General features: G+C 48.1%; 1 protein-coding gene across 1 annotated transcript; it reads right to left on the reverse strand.

Moving 5' to 3' along the window:
- Positions 1-10,885: 10,885 nt before the first annotated feature.
- On the reverse strand, positions 10,886-15,598 carry LOC125425112 (fucolectin-like). Its single transcript, XM_048482633.1, has 4 exons — positions 15,549-15,598; positions 13,919-14,004; positions 12,547-12,832; positions 10,886-11,416 (listed from the first exon to the last, which is right to left on the reverse strand). The coding sequence occupies exons 2-4, from the start codon at positions 14,001-14,003 to the stop codon at positions 11,257-11,259; spliced, it is 531 nt and encodes a 176-aa protein (XP_048338590.1). The 5' UTR covers position 14,004; positions 15,549-15,598; the 3' UTR covers positions 10,886-11,256.
- Between the last annotated feature and the right edge of the window lie 7,214 nt (positions 15,599-22,812).

Below are 22,812 nucleotides of genomic sequence, written 5' to 3' on the forward strand. Positions count from 1 at the left end.
TACAGCCCGGAAACCACACAGCACCCCAGTCACTCTAGTTCTCACACAGGTAAAATGGTGTGAATTTGAGACTACCGGACTGATCGAACGTGCCATCATGTGGCATCCAGCATGCTAGGGTGAGAATAGAGTCCTCTCAGCCTAGCCTACCTTACAGGGTTGTTGTGGTTGTGATAGAATAGGGAAGGGCAGTTAGATCTGAGTCCAGTTGCTTCTAGCTCTTCTACTGTAAACCAACATGAAACTCTCTTCCTGGAGAATGGCTGCCTGGCATAAACAGACAGAAGCTGCTCAAGGGCAGAGCTTGCTGGGTCAGGGGAAAGCCTTTGCAAGACTGGAGATGAACTGCAAACTCTGCAAATGAAGACGACGTTGTTAGGCGTGAGCTGCCAGGCAAGGCCTGCCCCCGGCCACGCAGCTCACCTGCTTTGCCCCCAAACCAAACACGCGGCTACCTGCAATCCTCTCCAGTCACGCTTCTGTTCCTACGTTTGAAAGATTTGGGGAGACTAGCTGTTGATAGGGCCCCCTCCCTCCCTTCTTCTCCTTCTCTTGTAACATCATGTGGATCCTACCACCCCTTCCCCCTTTGGGTGGTTTCTTCAAGGGAATCGATAGCAGGCGCCATCTTGAGTTAATTTATTAATGCTGCATTTTAAATGGGGTAGGGTTTATTTTTATTAGAGCCGTATTAACCTATATTTATTGTGTTTTGATCTGATATTGTGCTCTATCTATATGTTGTTCACCGCCCTGAGCCCTCCGGGGGAGGGCGGTCTATAAACCCAATAAATAACAACAACAACAACAACAACAATAACAATAATAATGATGATGATGATGATGATGATAATGATAACAACAACAACAACAACAACAACAATAATTTTTTATTTATTTATTTATTTATTTTATTAAACTTTTATACCGCCCCATCCTCTAGGGGCTCATAATAATAATAATAATAATAATAATAATAATAATAATAATAATAATAATAATAATAATAATAATAATAATAATAATAAATGCACTAATCTACACCCCCCACCTTTTTTTCATACTTTGCCTTCCAGGCAGTTCCACTCCAATGCATCATCTGCACGGGGTTGGGATCCTCGGCCTGAGACCCAGCCGTGCCCGGTGCCAGGCAGAGTGAACGAGGCTGGGTTAGTGGATTGGCCATAAGAAAGCCGCTTGTGTGGAAGGTCTACAGAACTGTCTGGGGTTGGCTGGGCACATTTGTCCAGGGGGTCCCTCTCTCTGGCAAGCAGGTGCAGAATCAGGCAAAAGTGATGCTCCTCCGCATGATGCCTGCTGGGTGACCTTGGGCAGTCCCCGTTCTCTTAAGGAGGACCCCCCTCAAACTCCCAATCCTCAGCCCGCTTCCGCTAACTTTTGTGGCCGTGCTTGGGGCTCCCGGGCAGGGTCTCAGCTCCTTCCTAAGAAGACGGTATCACAGCAGTCAGCGCCAGGCTGTTCTCATTCCCTGCAATCTTCCCAAAGGTGGGAGCCACGCCCCCCATCCCTCCAACTCACCTCGATGGGACGGCCAGTTCTGCCTCTTGGCAAGTTGGAGCACCTGGGCTTTCACTGGACTCTGGGTCCCTGTTCAGCTGTCCTGCCTTTATCCTCTTCGCCATGGGCAGGCCCTGCCAGGCCCAGAAAAGCCCAGCCAATCCCAGCTGAATGGCTGCGTCTCCAGACCCAACTGAAATCCAGCCACCGACTCCCCCTCTGGCTTCTTTTGTGGCCTGGCCATTGACAGCCGGCAGGTCTCTTTGCCCAAAGCCTCTTGACCCCACGTGACCCCCACCTTCCCGTCTCTGTCTTGCTGCTACCTGTAGGAAGGGGTGGGGGAGCACACCTTCTTTGCAAGTGTCCAAAAAAATGCATATAAGACATGAAAGAATCCCGTGTTCTGTAAAAAAAAAAAAAAAAAGCAAACACTGCAATTGTTGTGAAGGGGTTAAAATGTTTTTAACAGACTGAAAGCAAGCTTAACATTGCAAAATGCTGCTCAAGGCCAGCAGGAAAAGCGTGCCAAAATCTTTAGCAATTTCACAGAAGTAAGGAAGGGCTATTTTGCAGAATGAGAACAGATCTAGTCAGAAGACCACAACAGAGGAAGGATGAGTGTCTGTGAGCAAAAACAAAACGGACAAGTTGCTTCAGCTCACCACCAAGCATATCAGAGGGACCCTTAAACAAAGCACGTTTAATAGGTTAATAAATATTAAATTTCACGCCCTTGGATGAACAAGGGGTGTCAATAATGAACATGGGAATGGTAAGGGGCTTTAATATGTTGATGATATGTACACAGACCAGGAAAGGGGTTTGGGCGTCTTAGTTGATAGTTCCATGGGAATGTCAACTCAATGCAGGGCAGCTGTGAAAAAGGCAAACTCTATGCTGGGGATCATTAGGAAAGGAATTGAGAATAAAACTGCAAAGATTGTCATGCCCTTATATAAAGCAGTGGTGCGACCGCACTTGGAGTCCTGTGTTCAGTTCTGGTCGCCACATCTCAAAAAGGATATTGAAGAGATAGAAAAAGTGCAGAGAAGGGCAACGAGGATGATTGAGGGACTGGAGCACCTTCCTGATGAGGAGAGGCTGCAGCGTTTGGGACTCTTTGGTTTGGAGAGGAGACGTCTGAGGGGGGGATATGATTGAAGTCTATAAAATTATGCATGGGGTAGAAAATGTTGACAGAGAGACATTTTTCTCTCTTTCTCACAATACTAGAACCAGGGGGCATTCCTTGAAAATGCTGGGGGGAAGAATTAAGACTAATAAAAGGAAACACTTCTTCACGCAACGTTTGATTGGTGTTTGGAATATGCTGCCACAGGAGGTGGTGATGGCCACTAACCCGGATAGCTTTAAAAAGGGCTTGGACAGATTGATGGAGGAGAAGTCGATCTGTGGCTACCAATCTTGATCCTCCTTGATCTGAGATGGCAAATGCCTTAGCAGACCAGGTGCTCGGGAGCAGCAGCAGCAGAGAAGGCCATTGCTTTCACATCCTGCCTGTGAGCTCCCAAAGGCACCTGGTGGGCCACTGCGAGTAGCAGAGAGCTGGACTAGATGGACTCTGGTCTGATCCACCTGGCTTGTTCTTATGTTCTCATGTTCTTCTTATGTAATAGGCGGATTCGAAAGGATGTGACTCCAACTCTCCTTAGCCAATGGGGGAAAGGTCAGGGACTATTGCGTCACAGGCCTCCGCCAGGCTTGAAGGGGGAAAGAGCGGGAGATCTCTGGGAGGGATGGCTCATCTGTGGCCCCACAAGCAGCCTGCGACCAACGTGCCAAACGTTTCTTGCAATCCTTTAAATGGGTTGAGGAACTACAGTTTTGTAGCAGATGGTAAATAGTTCCTTTATTTGGGTACTGGGTGGATCAGGTTGGCGCCGGGCTAGAATCAATACACAAAGGCACGTCTGGGTTCCCTGTTCTGATAGGGAGGTGGTAAACTGGCAAATTATCTCACGATTCTGAAGTCTTGGGCCCTTTCCACATACAACAAAACATTCTGAGGAATTCTGTGAGTTCCGCATGGTTTTTTCCCCCCACTGCATTTTTTTTCCATCCTGAAAATGTTTTATTTGCATCCTGTTCTTTAGTGATACTTCAGTGGAAACGTTTTCACAACTTTTCATTTGCTGTGCGTATCTCTCTCAGCCCCACCTACCTCACAAGGTATCTGTTGTGGGGAGAGGAAGGGAAGGAGCTTGTCAGCTGCCTTGAATTTCCTTACAGGAGAGAAAGGTGGGGTATCAATCCAAACTCTTCTTCTACTCTCTTCTTCATCTTGCTTGTGGTTTCCTAGAAGCAGCTGGTTGGCCACTGTCTGAACAGAAGGCTGGAATTGATGGGCCTTCGATCAGAGTCAGCATAGCTCTTTTAATGTCCTTGTGTTCTTATTGACCAGGAAGATGGTCCTTCATTTTTGTCCTTTGGTTTACAATAAACCCGACTAATAGTGCAGAGAAGGGCAACGAGGATGATTGAGGGACTGGAGCACCTTCCTTATGAGGAGAGGCTGCAGCGTTTGGGACTCTTTAGTTTGGAGAGGAGATGTCTGAGGGGGGATATGATTGAAGTCTATAAAATTATGCATGGGGTAGAAAATGTGGACAGAGAGAAATTTTTCTCTCTTTCTCACAATACTAGAACCAGGGGGCATCCATTGAAAATGCTGGGGGGAAGAATTGTGATTGGTGTTTGGAATATGATGCCACAGGAGGTGGTGATGGCCACTCACCTGGATAGCTTTAAAAAGGGCTTGGACAGATTGATGGAGGAGAAGTCGATCTCTGGCTACCAATCTTGATCCTCTTTGATCTGAGATTGCAAATGCCTTAACAGTCCAGGTGCTCGGGAGCAGCAGCAGCAGCAGAAGGCCATTGCTTTCACCTCCTGCAGGTGAGCTCCCAAAGGCACCTGGTGGGCCACTGCGAGTAGCAGAGAGCTGGACTAGATGGACTCTGGTCTGATCCAGCGGCTTGTTCTTATGTTCTTAATAGACCTGAAATATCTTGCCACTCTTGCCTTCTCCTTCCAGAATTGGTGAACTTTGTGATAACCTGCTAAGCTGGCCCAGTTTGTCCTGATTTGAATTTGTCGCTGAAAACCTGGCCTGTTGAACACACGCAGCAGCAGAAAGGGAGTGGAATAGGAGCTCCCAAAGGCACCTGGTGGGCCACTGCGAGTAGCAGAGAGCTGGACTAGATGGACTCTGGTCTGATCCAGCTGGCTTGTTCTTATGTTCTTATGTTCTTATGATCCACTTCAGAGTGTGATGAGGTGAATGTACTTAACAACATTCTTTGGCTTATTACACACGAAGTGTTTACCGCAGGGTGGTGGCGAATCATAGCCGTGGCAAGATTTCTGGATCGGATGTGCTTTCTGCAGCCGTGCTGTCACTTGCAACTCTCTCCGAGGTGAGGGAATGTGCTTACACCTTGAATTTGATTTTATTTGCCACCAGAGTGGGGTAGGTTTGTTGGTGGGGACAGTTTTGAGCCAGACCTCTTCCCTCCCCCGTGGCTGTCACGGCCTGCCCCTCTCACACAGCTGGGCCCTCCCTCCCCTCCCATTGAAGCCCGATAGCTTTATTGCCTCTCGCTTTAATTGTCGTTTTAATTGCCCGTGATTTTGCCCCCCATTTCCTGCAAAAAGATGTATTTTTAAAAAATCTTTTAAAAACATGTTATGTCGCTATATTGACATTTTGCTGTAAAAATCTTCCAAACCCATCTGCCTGTCCATTTTCTCACTCTCCGCCAATGCTGCGGACTACCCGTTATCTTCAGGCCAAAGGGAAAAGAGTGTTTTGTTTCTGTACTCCAACTTCTGTTCCTTTAACTGGAGCCAGAAACTCCCCCCAACCTGCATGTATTCTTACGGCCTGTGGAGATGGATCAGAATGCCTATAAATTGTATTTGATTAAGAAATATGGAAGTCATATGAACCAAAGATCCTAAGAATCAAAATGCATTTTATAACTTTGGTTTTTGGGTTAGAAATGAATGTGATTAGTTAAATTAAAAAGTGTTTTTCTATATAGTTAAATGAACACAGAAATGATAATGAGAGATTCACATGTTTTAGTATTTCACCATAATTCTATTGTGTAGGAATCAATCATTGTATAATTGTTAGAATAATGTTTTAACATTTCAAACCAGGAGACAGATCTATCCAATGGGATTTTTAAGGTACATGCTTATAGCATGTGAAAGAGGTATGGATCATGTACGTGAAACTTAAGGGGATGAACTGTGAGACCTCTATATTTCTGTATCTATAAAGACTGGGGTCTTTTGTATGTTGGGTGTGCCTCTCGGTCGAGAGCACCCGGAAGGGGGCGTGTCTCTCACTTGAGAGCACCAAGGCGTGCCTCTCCCTTGGGAGAGTTCACCTTCTGTAACTTTCTAAATTCTGCTAAGTAAAAACTGTCTGTTTGTTTCTGATGTCAGATGTCTTTTGCTTTTATTTCTAACTTTAAGTTTTTCTTAAACTAATTCAGCTGTGTAGGACCAGAGACGCGGTCCTGGCCCCACAGGCCCATGTGCTTTATTCATTCTCTGCCCTTGCTAAACTAAACTACATGAAAGTTGGGGTGTTGTGGGGTTTCTTGGATACATGAAAGTTGCTGTGCTTAGTCAAGCCTCGTGTGGCTGTGGAGCATTTAGCTGCCCGAGACTTCCAGTGTTTTAGGAGCAGCAAAAGCCTTCTTACGGTCACACGTTCGATGGCTTTTGGCTGTCCCTCCCACTGGATTCTCTGCTGCGCGCAGGAGCCTGGATTGCCACCTGGAACTTCAGGGGACAGGTGGAGACTTCGGCCTCTTTGGCTCTCCTTTCTTCCCCTTTCTGCCTGAAACTCGTTTGTGTACAGCATGTGGGCACATCTGGAATATCTGTGTCTTTTTTTCAGGAGGTAGCCATGTTGGTCTGTGGTGGAACAGCTGGATTCGAGCCCAGGGGCCCCTTAGAGACCAACAGGGTGTTCCGCATGTGAGCTCTCTGGCAAAGGGAACTCCCCTGGACTTGAACCCAGCTACATTTGTAACCCCCATGCTCAGAATGAGTTGACCCAGAAAGGGGTGGAGACTCAAAGCAGCAGAAGGCTGCAGAGCTCATGTAGTTTGGAGGAGACGAGGCTACCAGACTCGGACCTTGATTGGTCCTTGTTAACACCTTGTTAAGGTAACTGCAATGTTGTTGGGAACTACTTAACACCTTGTTAAGGTAACTGCAATGTTGTTGGGAACTACTGGGAAGGTAGTTGTTTATTTTTGCTATGTTGTAAATGTTGGAGTTTATTGTTTCAGGGTTTCTTTTTGTGGTTGTGATGGGTGAGAGTTCTCCTGGAAACCTTCATCATGTTGAATCCTGTTCACCAAGCCCTTGGAGTCTTCAGGAGCCAACCCACTTGCAAAGAAGAATTGGACTTGGCAGCATCAGTAGACTGTAACTAGAAGGACTTGAAAATGCAACCTGAACAGGACCTTGAAGTGTGACGTTAAATGTTGATGTTTGATATTATATGTTAAGAAAGTAAACCATTTTGTTTTTAAAATTTGTTGTTGCAAACTCATTCCAAGTTCTGCCCCACAGAACCCACAGATAGAGGTTACACATTCTATTGTGAGCTTTCTACCACTGCACAATTTACTCCACTTTCCACAGATGTCTGCTTATTTTTCCCTTCACTGGACCCGCTCTTGATTTTGTTTTATCGAAGACTCTCGCAACCTCTCCCAGCCCTACTCCAAGGTTTTCCTCGCACTGCCAGCACCATTCTGTCAATTTCACCCAGACTGGGCACATCCTGTAAACCAGAGGTCACGCCATCAGGGGGAGAGGGATCACATAGAGGGGTTTTCTCCATCTTGTGCTCAAGATACAAAATTGGAAAGCGCCCCCCCCCCACGCAGATGTACGTCTTGACCCGTGGTGGCGAAGCTTTGGCATTCCAGATGTTATGGACTACAATTCCCATCAGCCCCTGCCAGCATGGCCAGGGGCTGATGGGAATTGTAGTCAATAACATCTGGAATGCCAAAGCTTCGCCACCACGGGTCTAGAGGATCTGTGTTCTGAGCTTTCTGGGGTGCTGGGGTGCTCACTGTTGGGGGCAAATAGGATGTTGGACCTGATCAATAATTGGTCTAATCCAGTGGTGGCGAACCTATGGCACAGGTGCCAGAGGTGGCACTCAGAGCCCTCTCTGTGGGCACATGTGCACAGAGTTCATCATGTAGGGGGAGCGGAAAATCACACCCCCCCCACACACACACTCATATATCTAGGCTGGCCTTGCTTCTGAGTAAACCCTAGGGTCACGATTCACCCATTCAAAGCGTTGCCCGGTTGCTTCACCAAGTTTACTCCCGAATAATGTACACCTCGGAGCAAGCCGTTTTTTCTAAACTAAAACCTCAGTATTCCGGTTAAATTGCCCTGTTGGCACTTTGCGATAAATAAGTGGGTTTTGGGTTGCAATTTGGGCACTCAGTCCTGAAAAGGTTTGTAATCCCTGGTCTAATCTAGCAGACCTCTCCTTAAAAGGTCAGGGGTGAGGGATGCTGTGTGGTGGGGCTGGCAGTGAGGTGTGGTAGAAAGTGGCCATATCTGGTGTTCAAAGAAGAAGACTCTGCAGAAGGCAGCAGAGGCGTATCTAGGCAAACTGGAGCCCTGGGACAAAAACTGAGTTTGGTGCCACCCCTCCCCCTCTATGGGTGGCCACCCTCCCCCACTACAACCAAACAATGATTTTTTTTCACCAGTTCACAAAACACCTCCCATCCCCAGCAAAACATACATGGCTCTCTCCCCCATCGATTCTCTTTCCTAATTTTGTCCTCACACCAACCCTATGAGGTAGGTTATTAGCCTGAGAAACAGCTCCAAGCCAGTGCAAGTGGGTATTAAGCAAGTAAATCTCCCACAAATCACTCCCAGCAAAACCTTTACCAAACAAATGTCAGCATCATCTCTCACAAAACACCTCCAGTGGAATCCGCCCCCCAAAGCATCAATTTCCGTGTTTAAACTGGGGACCTCACATTCTCCCTTTAAGTCCATACCAAAGGGCATGGATTTAAAAGGAGAATCTGGGGAAATTTGGAGGGTGCTTGATGTCAGGGGTGCAATTGTTAAGCTAGCAGCACCAAACTTTCAGGGTATCTTTAGGAGACCCTCCTGATGATACCACCCAGGTTTGGTGAAATTTGTTTCAAGGGGTCCAAAATTATGGACCCTCAAAGGTGTAGCCCCATCTCCTATTAGCTCCCATTGGAAAAAATGGGTATGGGGCACTCCTTTTGGGAGTCCATAACTTTGGACCCCCTGAACCAAACCTCACCTAACTTGGCTGGTATCATCAGGAGGATCTCCTGAAAAATCCCTGAAATGTTGGTGCTGCTATCCTAAACATTGCGCCCCCTGCAGGCCAAAAACTAAAAAACCCCACTTAAAATACAAAACATACACAAATGAACCTGAAATGTTTTCGCCCCCCACTAGGGGGCGCCCGGGGACACAGGGTACCCCATGTCTTCTAGGTAAATACGCCACTGGAAGGCAGCAATAAGCCAATCATACAAGAATGTGAGATCAGCTCCTTCTCTCCTCTCAAGTGTATCTCCTTATCAGTGTCCTTGTCTGCCTTCAGAACCCTCCTCTCAAGGCCATCTCCTCCTCCTCCTCCTCCTCCTCCTCCTCCTCCTCCTCCTCCTCAGAAGTTCCGCACTCAAAATATTGCACTCTGGCCCCTTCCGCACACGCAAAATAGTGCGTTTTCAAACCACTTTCACAACTGTTTGCAAGTGGCCATTCCACACAGCTTCAAAGAGCACTGAAAGCAGTTTGAAAGTGCATCATTCTGCATGTGCGGAATGAGCTTCTCTCTCAGCTACTGATGTAGTTGGGACTCTGTCCCTGGGTCTCCTCTTCACTATCAAGTTTGCCAGCTCCTCATTAAAGCTTAATCTATACTTTAATCAGGTTGTGCTTGTGGACCTTTGCTGAGTTAATTTCTCCAAAGGAGCTGAGCCAGTGTGGTGCAATGGTTAGAGGATCTGGGAGATGTCGGGTTCGAATCCCCGCTCAGCATGGAAACTTGCTGGGTGACCTTGGGCCAGCCACGCAGAAGCTGTCTAAACCTGCTTCACAGGATTGTTGTGAGGATGAAAAGGAGGAAGGGAGAACAATGCCAGCCTCTTTGGATCCCTGCTGTGGGAAAACCCGTGGTCTACGTGGAATAAACAGCTAAATCGTTCATTCCTCCAGGCCAGAATGCTTTCTGGGAAACGTCCAGGGATTCAACGCTGCCCAGAGATGCTGCGTGACTGTGGGAGCTTCTCCCCAGGGGCGTAACGAGGCAAACTGGAGCCCTGGGCAAAACCTGAGTTGGATGCCCCGCCCCCCCCACGGCCGGCCACTCCACCACGACCAAATTTATTTGCACCAGGACATTGGTGCGTGCAGGGGGTGCATTTTTAGACATATCAGCGCCACAATTTCAGCGTATCATCAGGAGACTGTCCTTATGCTACCCCCCCCCCAGGTTTGGTGAGGTTTGGTTCAAGGAATCCAAAGTTATGGACTCCCAAAGGGGGTGGCCCATCCCCCATTGTTTCCAATGGGAGCTAATAGGAGATGGGGGCTACAGTTTTGGCCCCCCTGAACCAAACTGCACCAAACCTGGGGGGTATCATCAGGGCAGTCTCCTGATGAGACCCTGAAAGTTTTGAGACTGTGCCTTCAGAAATGTGCCCCCCCCAGCCTGCAACCCCCATTGACAGCAATACAGAAAACTCAATGCTGAACAAAGATTCTTGGGCAAATTTCTGAAATGTTCCTTCAGGGGGGTGCATTTTTTGATGTATCAGCACCAAAATTTCAGGGTATCATCTGAAAACTGTCCTGATGCCCCCCCCAGGTTTGGTGCAGTTTGGTTCAGGGGGGCCAAAGTTATGAACCCTCAAAACTGTAGCCCCCATCTCCTATTAGCTCCCATTGGAAACAATGGGGGATGGGGCACCCCCTTTGGGAGTCCATAACTTTGGACTCCCTGAACCAAACCTCACCAAACTTGGGGGGTAGCATAAGGACAGTCTCCTGATGATATGCTGAAATTATGGTGCCGCTAGCCTAAAAACTGCACCCCCTGCAGGCCAAAAATGGAAAACCACTAAAAATACCCCAAAACGAACCCTGCATTTTGATGCCCTCCACAAGGTGGTGCCCTGGGCAGCTGCCCACCTTGCCCAATGGGCATTACACCCCTGCTTCTCCCCTCTTCATTTGATGGTGATATCTTGAACTCCCCAAAGTCTGTCTCCCCAAAGGACGGCTTCAGAGTCAGGGAGATCACTACAGCCATTTCTAAATGCTTTTACTAATGAAATAAGTCAATTACAGTGATCCCAAAGCCCAAAACAAGCAATTCAAGGAGACACATCATTGAGGAAAGAATATGCCTTAATAATAAAGAGTTCTGATTAAGTGGGGTGTTCAGATATAACGTAACACATAAATCAGACAAAATTAAGATTGAAACAGATTTCAAAGTCAGCAGGCCAAATCTTCATGAGGACTCGTGGCTACTGTTGGCACCCGTGGCTGTTACATGAGAGGGTCTCCCTTGGGGTTAAGCAAGTGAGAGGGCACCAGATGCCAGCAGAACCACTCAGAAGTCTGGATTCCACACACAGAGAGATGCCATGATCTCTAACAATGGGACAGTGCGTTGGTGCCATAGACCTCCACCTCAGCTAGAGACAAGTATTCTACCCGGTTAGGGATGACGATGGTCACGAAGCGGCCCAGGGCTCCATTGCAGTGGATGGTGGTCAGAGATCCTTCCCGGAGGTCTGTGATGGCCCCACAGCTGTGGAGGGAGAAACAGGGTCAGCCACAAAATAGCAGGAATTCTGAATGGATCGGCCTCCAGGAACAGGGGAATGTACATTCAGAAATCCCCCCTGAGATAGCTTGTATCATTAAGCATTATTTCCTCTCTGTGTGTGTGTGTGTGTGTGTGTGTGTGTGTGTGTGTGTGTGTGTGTGTGTGTGCGTGTGTGTGTGTGTGTATTCATTCATTCATTCGATTTAATAAACCACTCTACCTCCCGAAAGGCTCAGAGCAGTGTACAGGTGTATAGTTGGCTATCGACGAACTAGACCTTCTGACCCATTGACCTGATAACAATAGATAATTTTGAAAGGCTCATAGAATGAGCCAAAATAAAATAATAATCATAAAAATTTAAAAATGAGACAAAACTATAAGAAACTTTGAATTATGTTAATCTGACTAGAGAGTAGTCTGTATGAAAGATAGAATTAATTTAGTTATAATAGATATAGACTTAAGGCTCCAGGAGGTTAAAGGGGAGTTCTCGCATAAAGTTTGGAAGTCAGGGGTGTTTTTTTTAGTTTATTGACCCCATGCCTTGGATACATAGTTATAGATAGTTATCGCCTAGGGTTATTTTTGCACTCATTGTTTTAGCAATTTTTTTTCTTTCATTTTGTTTGTTTTTATTTTTAAAATGTTTGTTTTAATAGACATTAACCTATAATATACATATGTCTATGTTTATATGGTTATGTATTTAAAAGTTAATGACAATGATATTGGAAACTGTAATGACTTTTATATTTTTAATAAAAAATTTTAAAAAAAGAAATAGATGGATTAATCTCACTTCTTCTATCTGTGCTCACCACATTGACTGAAGGCAATGGTTGTAAAGTGTGAATAACTCCAGGAGGTAAATGAGCCGCAGAGTTTTTCACTGACTGAAGTTTCCAGATCGTCTCCAAGAGCAGCCCCAAAGACTGTGATACAATCCGTGTGGGCTGGAACCCCAGTTCTTCTCAGAGGCCTACCTTAAAATGGTGGTGAAAATTCACCCTTTTAGTCTACTCCATGTCATGAGGTCTGGATTGTGCGCCCTCGGAGACAGCTGTTTTGTCTGTGGGGTGGGGTGTACCTGAGACATGCGCTAGACTTACATGAAGCTTTCTTGGCTGAAGTCACCCATGCGGTGTCCCACATGGATTGTGGCCCCCTGGAGTCTCTTTCCACAGCAGTCCTGCCGGTTTTTCACCACCACAAGGGAGATGGCATATTCTCGGCCCAGGTCCACCGACCACCAGGCATTGAGCTCACCATTTGTGTGAGTGCAGGAACGGGAACCAAAAATCCCATCACAGTTCCCATCCACAGCATTGCTTGACTGTCCATCGGATGAGTATGTGGAGGATTGTGAGGTTGGCCGACCACGGGCCAAGTTAGGACCTAGAGTCAAAGCAGAAAAGGAAAGAGGGAGAAGAGTGGTCAGGACACTCTGTCTGGGCTAAGCAAGAACAGAAAACAACAGGGAGTTAGCAAGGTGCAGTGGTTAACAGCGAGTGGACTCTAATCTGGAGAACTGGGTTTGATTCCCCACTCATCCACGTGAATCCTGCAGGGTGACCTTGGACTACTCACAATTCTTCAGAACTCTTCCAGCCCCACCTACCTCACAAGGGTACAGGAATGAAAAGGGCTTTCAAGCCACCTTATGTCACGACCCTCTAAAGTCTTAGCCAGAGTCCTGCCATATTTCTTTCTACAGAGAGCTTAATGCTGAAGCAGCCTTGAGAGTTGTTTTGTTTTCTCTTTGTACCAGCCTACCCTTATCTATGTCTGCAGCTGCAGTGGTGGGTTCAGACTGAGTGCCTTCATTCCAGTTCTCATCGTCTGAGGAATGTGAGTGCGTGTGTGAGAGTACTTTCCCGCCACAGGGAAGGTAAGGAGGGTGGGTGTTGTGGCCTGATGTATCTATGCAGGGGGACATAATGCTTTGCCTGTTCTAGGGTACTTAGTTCTGACAATATAAGTCGACAGCATTTCTAGGTTTACAATCAATAAATAAGAAATCTGCTTTCAAAGTACTAACTCATTTATTGGACGAGTCTGTTGTGGTGACACCTTGAGACCCCTTACAGGAGAGAAAGGCAGGATATCAATCCAAACTCTTCTTCATCTTCTACCTCTGAGGGAATGTGCAATGCGACCGGGACACCCCCTGAAAGTGGTGTTATTGCAGAAGGGGGGTGGGGCTCGGGGAGAGGAAGTCTCTGTAAAGTCTCTGGGCTGTAATGCCATCAAGTGCATTTCCCAAAACAGCCATGTTCTCCAGGTGATTGGACCTCTGTCACCTTGAGATCTTTTTCGTCGCAACACCTGTGTGCGGCACGACACAGAACCCTGGTTTTGAGGAGGAAGAAGACCTCTTTTTGGGTGGCTCCAGCCCAGCCTTTGCACACACACACGCACACGCACACGCACACGCACATACACACACAGAGAGCCAGTCACCCACAATGCCCCGCTGCATACCTCCATATGCTTGAGTGCAGGTCTCGGCCCCTCCGTGCGTGGCCATCAGCCCAAAGGCCAGCACCCAAGTCCAGGTGAGCAGCATCCTGCGAGTGTAAAGAGGGGATTGGAATGTGACAGTTTTTGCGAGCACCTGCTTTGCTGTTTCCATTTGTGCTGTCTATTGCTTGGCGCTATTCCCAGAATAGTCTGGCCTTGGCTGTGAAATATGCCTGTGACAGTTTCAAAGGAGGCTGGACCAAAGTTTTCTTGATCTCTGTCTGTACTTTGGATACTCAGTTCTCTCAAGGACTGTGCCCAATCGAGCCGTATTAATAAAGATCTTTCTGCTTTCATGAAGATTCTATTGTATGGACTCTGTTCGTTACATTTTGAGAGAACTCGCTAATGTACAATCTCCGCCGGTTTACTGTACAAGATTGTACGCCTGCTTTCAAGGGTGCCTATGGCTTCAAAGGAAGACGATATGGGGGCTGCGACCTCGTATACTATGGTCTCCTTTCAGAACTCCCTGATTGCACAGAAGGGGACCCCTGCCCAGATATCTCCAGGACTGGTGGTGACGCTGGCCACCCCGTCTCTTTGTGTCTCCGCTTCTGATGCAGCAGAGAGTACTGCTACCTGGCTGCCTGTGGGGTATAAAGGAGGGCAGTCAGGCATCGTAACCAGTGAGGGGAGACCCACCTCCTCCACCCTTATACTTTGGGGCAGGGCTCAGGGTGGGGTTCAGGGGTGGGGGTGGCCCAAATGGCCACTGCAGTGGTGGGTCAGGTCCTGGACCAGCCTGCTGCCGTGGCGCTCATTGGAGCTGCCCCACCGCAAGCCACCCCCCGGCCTCCCTGCAGGTCGCCTCCTGGCCTCCTCAGGCCCTCGGATGCCGAAAGACAGAGCAGGCCGGCTCTGTCTTTAGGCACCTGCCCACACAAGGCAGGTTGGCGCAAGGCAGAAGGGGGTGGGGGCAATTTTGCGTCCCCCGCCATTGTACCTGGGGACACCTGACCCTCCTGTCCCATTGTAGATACACAACTGAGCATCCTGGGCTGGACGGAAACCATTTTTCCACTAGTTCTACCCTCATCCCAGTGTCGTGTCACAGTGAAGAGCGGCGGACTCTGATCTGGTGAACTGGATTTGTGTCCCTGCTCCTCTACACCAGGGGTGGGCAATTATTTTTTCCATGGGGCCGCATAAGAAACAGAAAATATTGTGGAGGGCCGGGCCAAAAGCCAGGGGGTGAGGAGCTTTTGAAAGCCCCGCACAAGCCGGCAGCCAAGGCAACCGGCTTCTGCGGGGCTTTCAAAGGCGTCTCGCTCCCCAGCACGGCAGGGGGGCCAGTCAGGGTCATCTGGCGGGCTGGATGTGGCCCGCGGGCCGTATAATGCCCAGGTCTGCTCTACACGAAGCTTGCTGGGTGACCTAGGGCCAGGCACAGTTCTCTCAAGGAGGAAACCCCCCCCCCTTCCCAATCCTCAGCCCGCTTCTGCTAACTTTTGTGGCAGTGCTTGGGGCTCCCGGGCAGGGGCTCAGCTTCTTCCTAAGAAGACGGAATCACAGCAATCAGCACCAGGCTGTTCTCATTCCCCACAATCTTCCGAAAGGTGGAAGCCACGCCCCCATCCCTCCAACTCACCTCGATGGGACGGCCAGTTCTGCCTCTTGGCTAGTTGGAGCACCTGGGCTTTGACTGGACTCTTAATCCTCCCTTCAGCTGTCCTGCTTTTATCCTCTTCGCCATGGGCAGGCCCTGCCAGGCCCAGAAAAGCCCAGCCAATCCCAGCTGAATGGCTGCGTCTCCCGACCCAATTGAAATCCAGCCACCAACTTCCCATCTGGCTTCTTTTGTGGCCTGGCCATTGGCAGCCGGCAGGTCTGTTTGCCCAAAGTCTCTTGACCCCACGTGACCCCCCCCCCTTCCCATCTCTGTCTTGCTTCTCCTTCCATGGAGAAGGGAAGGACCCACACCTTCTTTGCGAGTGCCAAAAAATTTGCATATAAGACAAGGAGGAATCCAGTGTTCTATATATAAAAAAGCAAACACTTCTGCAATCGCAGCAGGTATTGATTCAAGTTCCCATCCCCTACTAAAGGGAGGGGGAAGAGCAGCCCCAGGAGTCCTGGTAGGAGATGAACCATGATGTATGTTTAAAGTTGTGGCCACCCCACAACATGTGATTGGTGTTTGGAATATGCTGCCACAGGAGGTGGTGATGGCCACTCACCTGGATAGCTTTAAAAAGGGCTTGGACAGATTTATGGAGGAGAAGTCGATCCCAGCTACCAATCTTGATCCTCCTTGATCTGAGATTGCAAATGCCTTAGCAGACCAGGTGCTCGGGAGCAGCAGCAGCAGAAGGCCATTGCTTTCACATCCTGCACGTGAGCTCCCAAAGGCACCTGGTGGGCCACTGCGAGTAGCAGAGAGCTGGACTAGATGGACTCTGGTCTGATCCAGCTGGCTTGTTCTTATGTTCTTATGTTCCTCCTGGGATTCCACCAGCCGTGTCGAATCTTCCACAGTGTCCTCTGAAATGTATCTATGGTCACTGCCAGAGGACCTCACCGGACCCAGTATGTTTCACAGAGATCAATAGCTGTGGGTCTATTTCTTTTGTGATCCCTGACAAGAGTGAGAGTTTAAAATGAACACATGCATTTATTAGCCTAAGGCTCATTCCGCACATGCAGAATAATGCACTTTCAAACTGCTTTCAGCGCTCTTTGAAGCTGTGCAAACAGTTGTGAAAGTGGTTTGAAAACACATTATTTTGCGTGTGCGGAAGGGGCCTGAATTAGCAGCCTTGACATGTATTTAAGGACCATAAAGTCACAACTGACTTATGGCTACCCCAGCAGAGGTGGTTTGCCCTTACCTTCCTCTGCACAGCCTTCCCTGGGGGGGGGGGGTCCCCCATCCAAGTACTGGCCCTGCGTATTTTCTGAGATCGGATCAGGTTAGCTACAGCCTGTCCCCTCCCCTTCATACTGGCTAGATGCTGCAATTCCCTTTTCCTTTTTTCCTTTGCACAAACTGTTTGGCCCCTGGGGACTGGGGGATCAAACTATTAGAACCTCCAGCTGCAGGAATAGCCTCTCTGGATTTGATCATAACAGTGCAAGAGGATCTGGCAATGAATCCAGAGATTTCCTGCAAGTTGGCAGAGCGGGCATGGATGTGTCCCATCAGGAAACTGAGTTAAAGGCCTGCAAACCCCAGCCCATGAAAGACTCATTAAGACCATTAGAGACATAACAGGACATAACCTTGTTCTTCTTTTAGAGGTTTAGAGAAGGACTCAAATTTAGTGAGCTCCGAAATGCCAGGTCTGCTTAATTTGCAACTCTTGACTTCCATTAGTAAGTTATAGACCAACCTGTGAGAGAGGAAGCGTGGACTGTGAAACCAACGGAACTCCCTGCCCACAAATTCCCTACGTTCAATGTGGTTAAAAAGTATTTGTAAGAAGTGCTTTAAAAAACCATTTAAAATTAGTACTGTGTTAACTGGTGGATGGTACAGTGGAGTACTGAGTTGCGATCCTTACATGTTGTGGAATTTGGTTTCTTAGAATCATGAAAACATAGATTTGGAAGAGACCACCAGGGCCATCAAGTTCAACTGCCTGCCTGCCATGCAGGAAGACACAATCAAACCACTCCCACACCCTCCGAGGTAGTGCATCCCACTGTTGAATAGCCCTGACAGTCAGGGAGTTCTTCCTAATGTTTAGGTGGAATCTCTTCTTCTGAACTTTGAACCCATGAGTCCTGGTCCTAGCCTCTGGAGCAGCAGAAAAGAAGCTTGCTCCCTCTTCAGCATGGCATCCCTTCAAATATTTAAACATGGCTATCACGTCACCCCTTAACCTTCTCTATATGCCCAATTCCCTAAGTCTATCCTCGTAGGGCAGTGATGGTGAACCTTTTCGAGTGAGTGCCCAAACTGCAACCCAAAACCCACTTATTTATCGCCAAGTGCCAACACGGCAATTTAACCTGAATACTGAGGTTTTAGTTTAGAAAAAACGTTTGGCTCCGAGGCGTGCGTTACTCAGGAGTAAGCTTGGTGGTAGTCGGTGGCTTTGCTTTGAAGCAACCATGCAACTCTTCGAACGGATGAATCACAACCCTAGGAGGGTTTACTCAGAAGCAAACCCCATTGCCAGCAACCGAGCTTACTCCCAGGTAAAGGATCGCACTTTAGTTCTTTGCATGAAAATCAGTGGGGTTTAACAGCGCTTATCAGGGTTACCTACACTGCTTCCCCAAAACTAGGTCTTAGGTTTAATGCTAATAATCGAGCCCAGTGACCCAGGCCAGCCTAGATGTGTGTGGGGGGGGGGGAGGGTGATTCCCCCCCCACATGACGAACTCTGTCTGTGCGTGCCCACAGAGAGGGCTCTGAGTGCCACTTCTGGCACCCGTGCCATAGGTTCGCCACCACTGTCGTAGGGCATGAATTCCAGTTCTCTGAATCTTCTCCAGCTTGTCAATATCCCCCTTGAATTGTGGTGCCCAGAAGTGGACTCGGTATTGCAGGTGAGGTCTGCCCAGTGCACAGTAGAGGGGTACTCTTACATCCATTAAGAGAGTAACAAGATTTAGAATGACAAGGATAATGGCAAATACGGAGCACTGAAGAAGGCATCGAAAAGCTTTAGTTACGCGACTAGCTTCTGCTTGCTGAACTTTTTGCTTGCTGAATTTTTCTCCGCATTGCAACAAGGCTCCTTTAAATGGACTCCAGAAGGAGATCACGTAAGATTTCAGCCACGTGATCCAGAATAACAACATACTCTTGAAGAATAAGAACTTTGTAAATGTCAGGATAATATCCTATGACTATGGTTTTGGATACAAATATATGAAGAGCAGGACTAATACGTTGGACTGTTTTGAGTGTGCACTAAACTGAGAGTGAACTGTTTGAGCACGCGTGAGAAAATCCCTGCGCTCCTTCCAAGGAAGTCCACTTGGAATAGAAATACAAATAAGCATTGTTGCACTTGTATTTTATGTATGATTAGAAATATAAGAGGGTAATACATTGAATGCCACTTTAGCAGCATACGTGTGTCTTGTATAATTTTTCTGGTCCGTTTTTTGACACGTACTCTTACATCCCTCAATCCAGACACTGTACTCGGATGGATGCAACTCAGAACTACACTGGCTTTAGACTTACTTGTTAAAGTCAATTAGTTCTTGTTCATTTTGCCAGGGTTCTTTGCACCTCAAATTTGGCCATGCGTCAAGGCAGCCCCTGACTCAAGAGGGGGCACAGCGTGAGTTCTGGGTCCTCTCTGGTTAAGCCCAGAATGAGGGTGGTGCCACTCAGTTAAGGCCCTTGACTCCTCCTGGCCTGAAGGGGGAAATTTCATAGAAGTAAGGAAGGGCTATTTTGCAGAATGAGAACAGATCTGAAGACCACCACAGAGGAAGTATGAGTGTCTGTGAGCAAAAACAAAATGGACAAGTTGCTTCAGCTCATCACCAAGCATAGGTCAGAGGGACCCTTAAACAAAGCATGCTTAATAGGTTAATAAATATTAAATTTCACGCCCTTGGATGAATAAAGGGTGTCAATAATGAACATGGGAATGGTAAGGGGCTTTAATATGTTGATGATATGTAATAGGCGGATTGGAAAGCATGTGACTCCAACTATCACATAGGGGCAAAAAATCCAAACTTCACACACACGCTATAGGGGTCAGTGCTATCAGTCACAGACCAGGAAAGGGATTTGGGCGTCTTAGTTGATAGTTCCATGAGAATGTCAACTCAGTGCATGGCAGCTGTGAAAAAGGCAAACTCTATGCTGGGGATCATTAGGAAAGGAATTGAGAGTAAAACTGCAAAGATTGTCATGCCCTTATATAAAGCCGTGGTGCGACCACACTTGGAGTACTGTGTTCAGTTCTGGTCACCACATCTCAAAAAGGATATTGAAGAGATAGAAAAAGTGCAGAGAAGGGCAACGAGGATGATTGAGGGACTGGAGCACCTTCCTGATGAGGAGAGGCTGCAGCGTTTGGGACTCTTTAGTTTGGAGAGGAGGCGGCTGAGGGGGGATATGATTGAAGTCTACAAAATTATGCATGGGGTAGAAAATGTTGACTCTCTTTCTCACAATACTAGAACCAGGGGGCATCCATTGAAAATGCTGGGGGGAAGAATTAGGACTAATAAAAGGAAACACTTCTTCACGCAACGTGTGATTGGTGTTTGGAATATGCTGCCACAGGAGGTGCTGATGGCCACTAACCTGGATAGCTTTGAAAGGGGCTTGGACAGATTGATGGAGGAGAAGTCGATCTGTGGCTACCAATCTTGATCCTCCTTGACCTGAGATTGCAAATGCCTTAGCAGACCAGGTGATCGGGAGCAGCAGGAGCAGCAGAAGGCCATTGCTTTCACCTCCTGCAGGTGAGCTCCCAAAGGCACCTGGTGGGCCACTGCAAGTAGCAGAGAGCTGGACTAGATGGACTCTGGTCTGATCCAGCTGGCTTGTTCTTATGTTCTTATGTTCTTATCTTCTTATCCTTAGCCAATGGGGGAAAGGATATTGGGACTACTGCATCACAGGCCTCCGCCAGGCTTGAAGGGGGAAAGAGTGGGAGATCTCTGGGACTGATGGCTCATCTGTGGCCCCACAAGCAGCCTGTGACCAATGTGCCAAATGTTTCTTGCAGTCCTTTAAATGGGCTGATGAGACAGTTTAGTAGCAGATGGTAAATAGTTGGTTCCTTTATTTGGGTATTGGGTGGATCAGGTTGGCGCCGGGCTAGAATCAATACACAAAGGCACGTCTGGGTTCCCTGTTCTGGTAGGGAGGTGGTAAACTGGCAAATTATCCCACATTCACATTCTTTGCCACGTTCAGGGTAGTGGCACGGAGGTGGGGTCGTGCCAGAGACCCACGGGCAGGACTGCCCTGGACACAGCGTGCAGAGGGCCACGATCCATGAGGAGACCACATGGGTGACTTCAACCCAAGAAGCTTCTTGTGGGACTCTCATATGTCTCAGTTGCTCCCCCTGCCCCATACAACACACAGACACACTTCAAGCAACACATTTAAATGAGAGCCTTGACTTGGAAGTCCGCTCAGGACATGTGTTTAATTGTGAGGACAATCTATGAAATTAATGTGCTACGTCCAAAACAATATAAGATTCACAAACACGCGTGGCACATGGGCGCCGGCTCAAGCAATTTATATTACCTGTATGAGTGTATGATTATGGACTTGAGAGAAGGTTGTCTTGTCATAAATTGTTGCATGAATTGGATTTGAAGTGGAGATATATATGTGTGTGTTATGGAGATATAATAGTTTGATAAGTCTAATAGCCAACAATTTGGCATACTTTACAAGAAACTAACAGGTAATATAAATTGCTTGAGCCAGCGCCTACGTGCCACGCGTGTTTGTGAATCTGATATTTAATTGTGAGGGCCAGCCTAGTCCCCATGAGGGGCTGTGGGTAAGGGGTCTTGTATCGGTGGGAGATAGTAGATCAGCCCTAGATTTCTGATCAGGAGCCTGCACTCTGACGGCCAGCTGTGCCAGAAGCAATAGCTAAGGGCACCTGCTTTGTCCGGAGAAGTTTCTAGCCACGCATTTCCCCATCCCTGAAGGCTGAGTCCTACAAGTCCTGCTACTGCCCGGCTGCCCCTCTTTCTCCCCGACAGCTGTGGGACCACCACGGACCTCCGGACAGACCCCTCAGCACCATTCTCTGCAACAGAGTCCTGGGCTGCTCAGCAGAGGTGGGATCCAGCAGGTTCTCACAGGTTCCCGAGAGTAGGTTACTCATTATTTGTGTGTGCCGAGAGGGGGTTACTAATGGGTGATTTTGCCACGTGATTTTGGCCTTAGTGACGCCCCTCCTCTCAGCAGTAGCGAGCAGAACTTGAAGCAGTCTAGCAGGAGGTGCACCGGCGTGCGTGGCAGCCTGCGCCTGCGTGCATTCATTTCCCGCCCAAGGACCGGCGCAGCGGCTGCGTCCTTGCCACAGCCCCGCCCAGGAACGCCCCGCCCCTGGAATGCCCGGCCACGCCCCCGTCGTGCCCCGCCCAGCCCCATTGGTGCTACGCCACAGTTTGAATCCCACCACCATGGGAACCTGTTACTAAAATTTCTGGATCCCACCACTGCTGCTCAGTAGCCATGGCCATCCCTGGCCGGGGAGCAATCCTGCCTCTGGTCCAAGGTGCTGGTCCAAGGCACTGATGCCAGCGACACAGCATTGTTTTGGGCGTGGGACTGAACGCTGCCTTTCCGGCCAACTTCCGGGATGCTTCCTTTGAGGTTGCTGCTTTGCGCTTCCGCTGCGGTTTGTCAGGCCCTGCAAACTAAGTCTGGCTTTGAGTTTGCCTGCGCCCAAGAACAGAACAGTGACATTGGGTGGCCTAGAGACTGAGGTAACCCCCCAAAAGAGACCATCTGGTGGCTACTTAGCATGCTAATCTTTGTTTCATTTTCAGCAGCTGGGTTGGGATTGCTGAGGACCTGAAGTGTAATATCACCTTCTGGGTCAGCCTTGGGCCATAGAGTCTGTCCAACCTCTCAAGTTCAAAATGCAGTAGGTGCCTCCTGAGTAGACTGCTTAAATGTCTGATTGCATTATTCTTGGTATTCCATCTAATTAGTTGGTCTTTGTAAGGAAGGATTGTCAGACACAGTTTATTGGCTTGCAGAACCAAATTCTGTTTAGATTTATTTCGGGTTGCATTGTCATTTGGTATACCCTCATGGTTGGTGGCAGCCAAGGTCTTCACACTAACTTTAGCTGGCTGAAAGCCTGAAGGTCGCTACAGTGCTTCACTCTAAGATTGGCCACTTCACTCTCGAGCCGGTTCTAGGAGTTAAAAATGGCCTTAACAGTTCT

The sequence above is a fragment of the Sphaerodactylus townsendi genome, unplaced genomic scaffold (assembly GCF_021028975.2).
Source record: "Sphaerodactylus townsendi isolate TG3544 unplaced genomic scaffold, MPM_Stown_v2.3 scaffold_19, whole genome shotgun sequence".
Taxonomy (NCBI): Eukaryota; Metazoa; Chordata; class Lepidosauria; order Squamata; family Sphaerodactylidae; genus Sphaerodactylus; species Sphaerodactylus townsendi.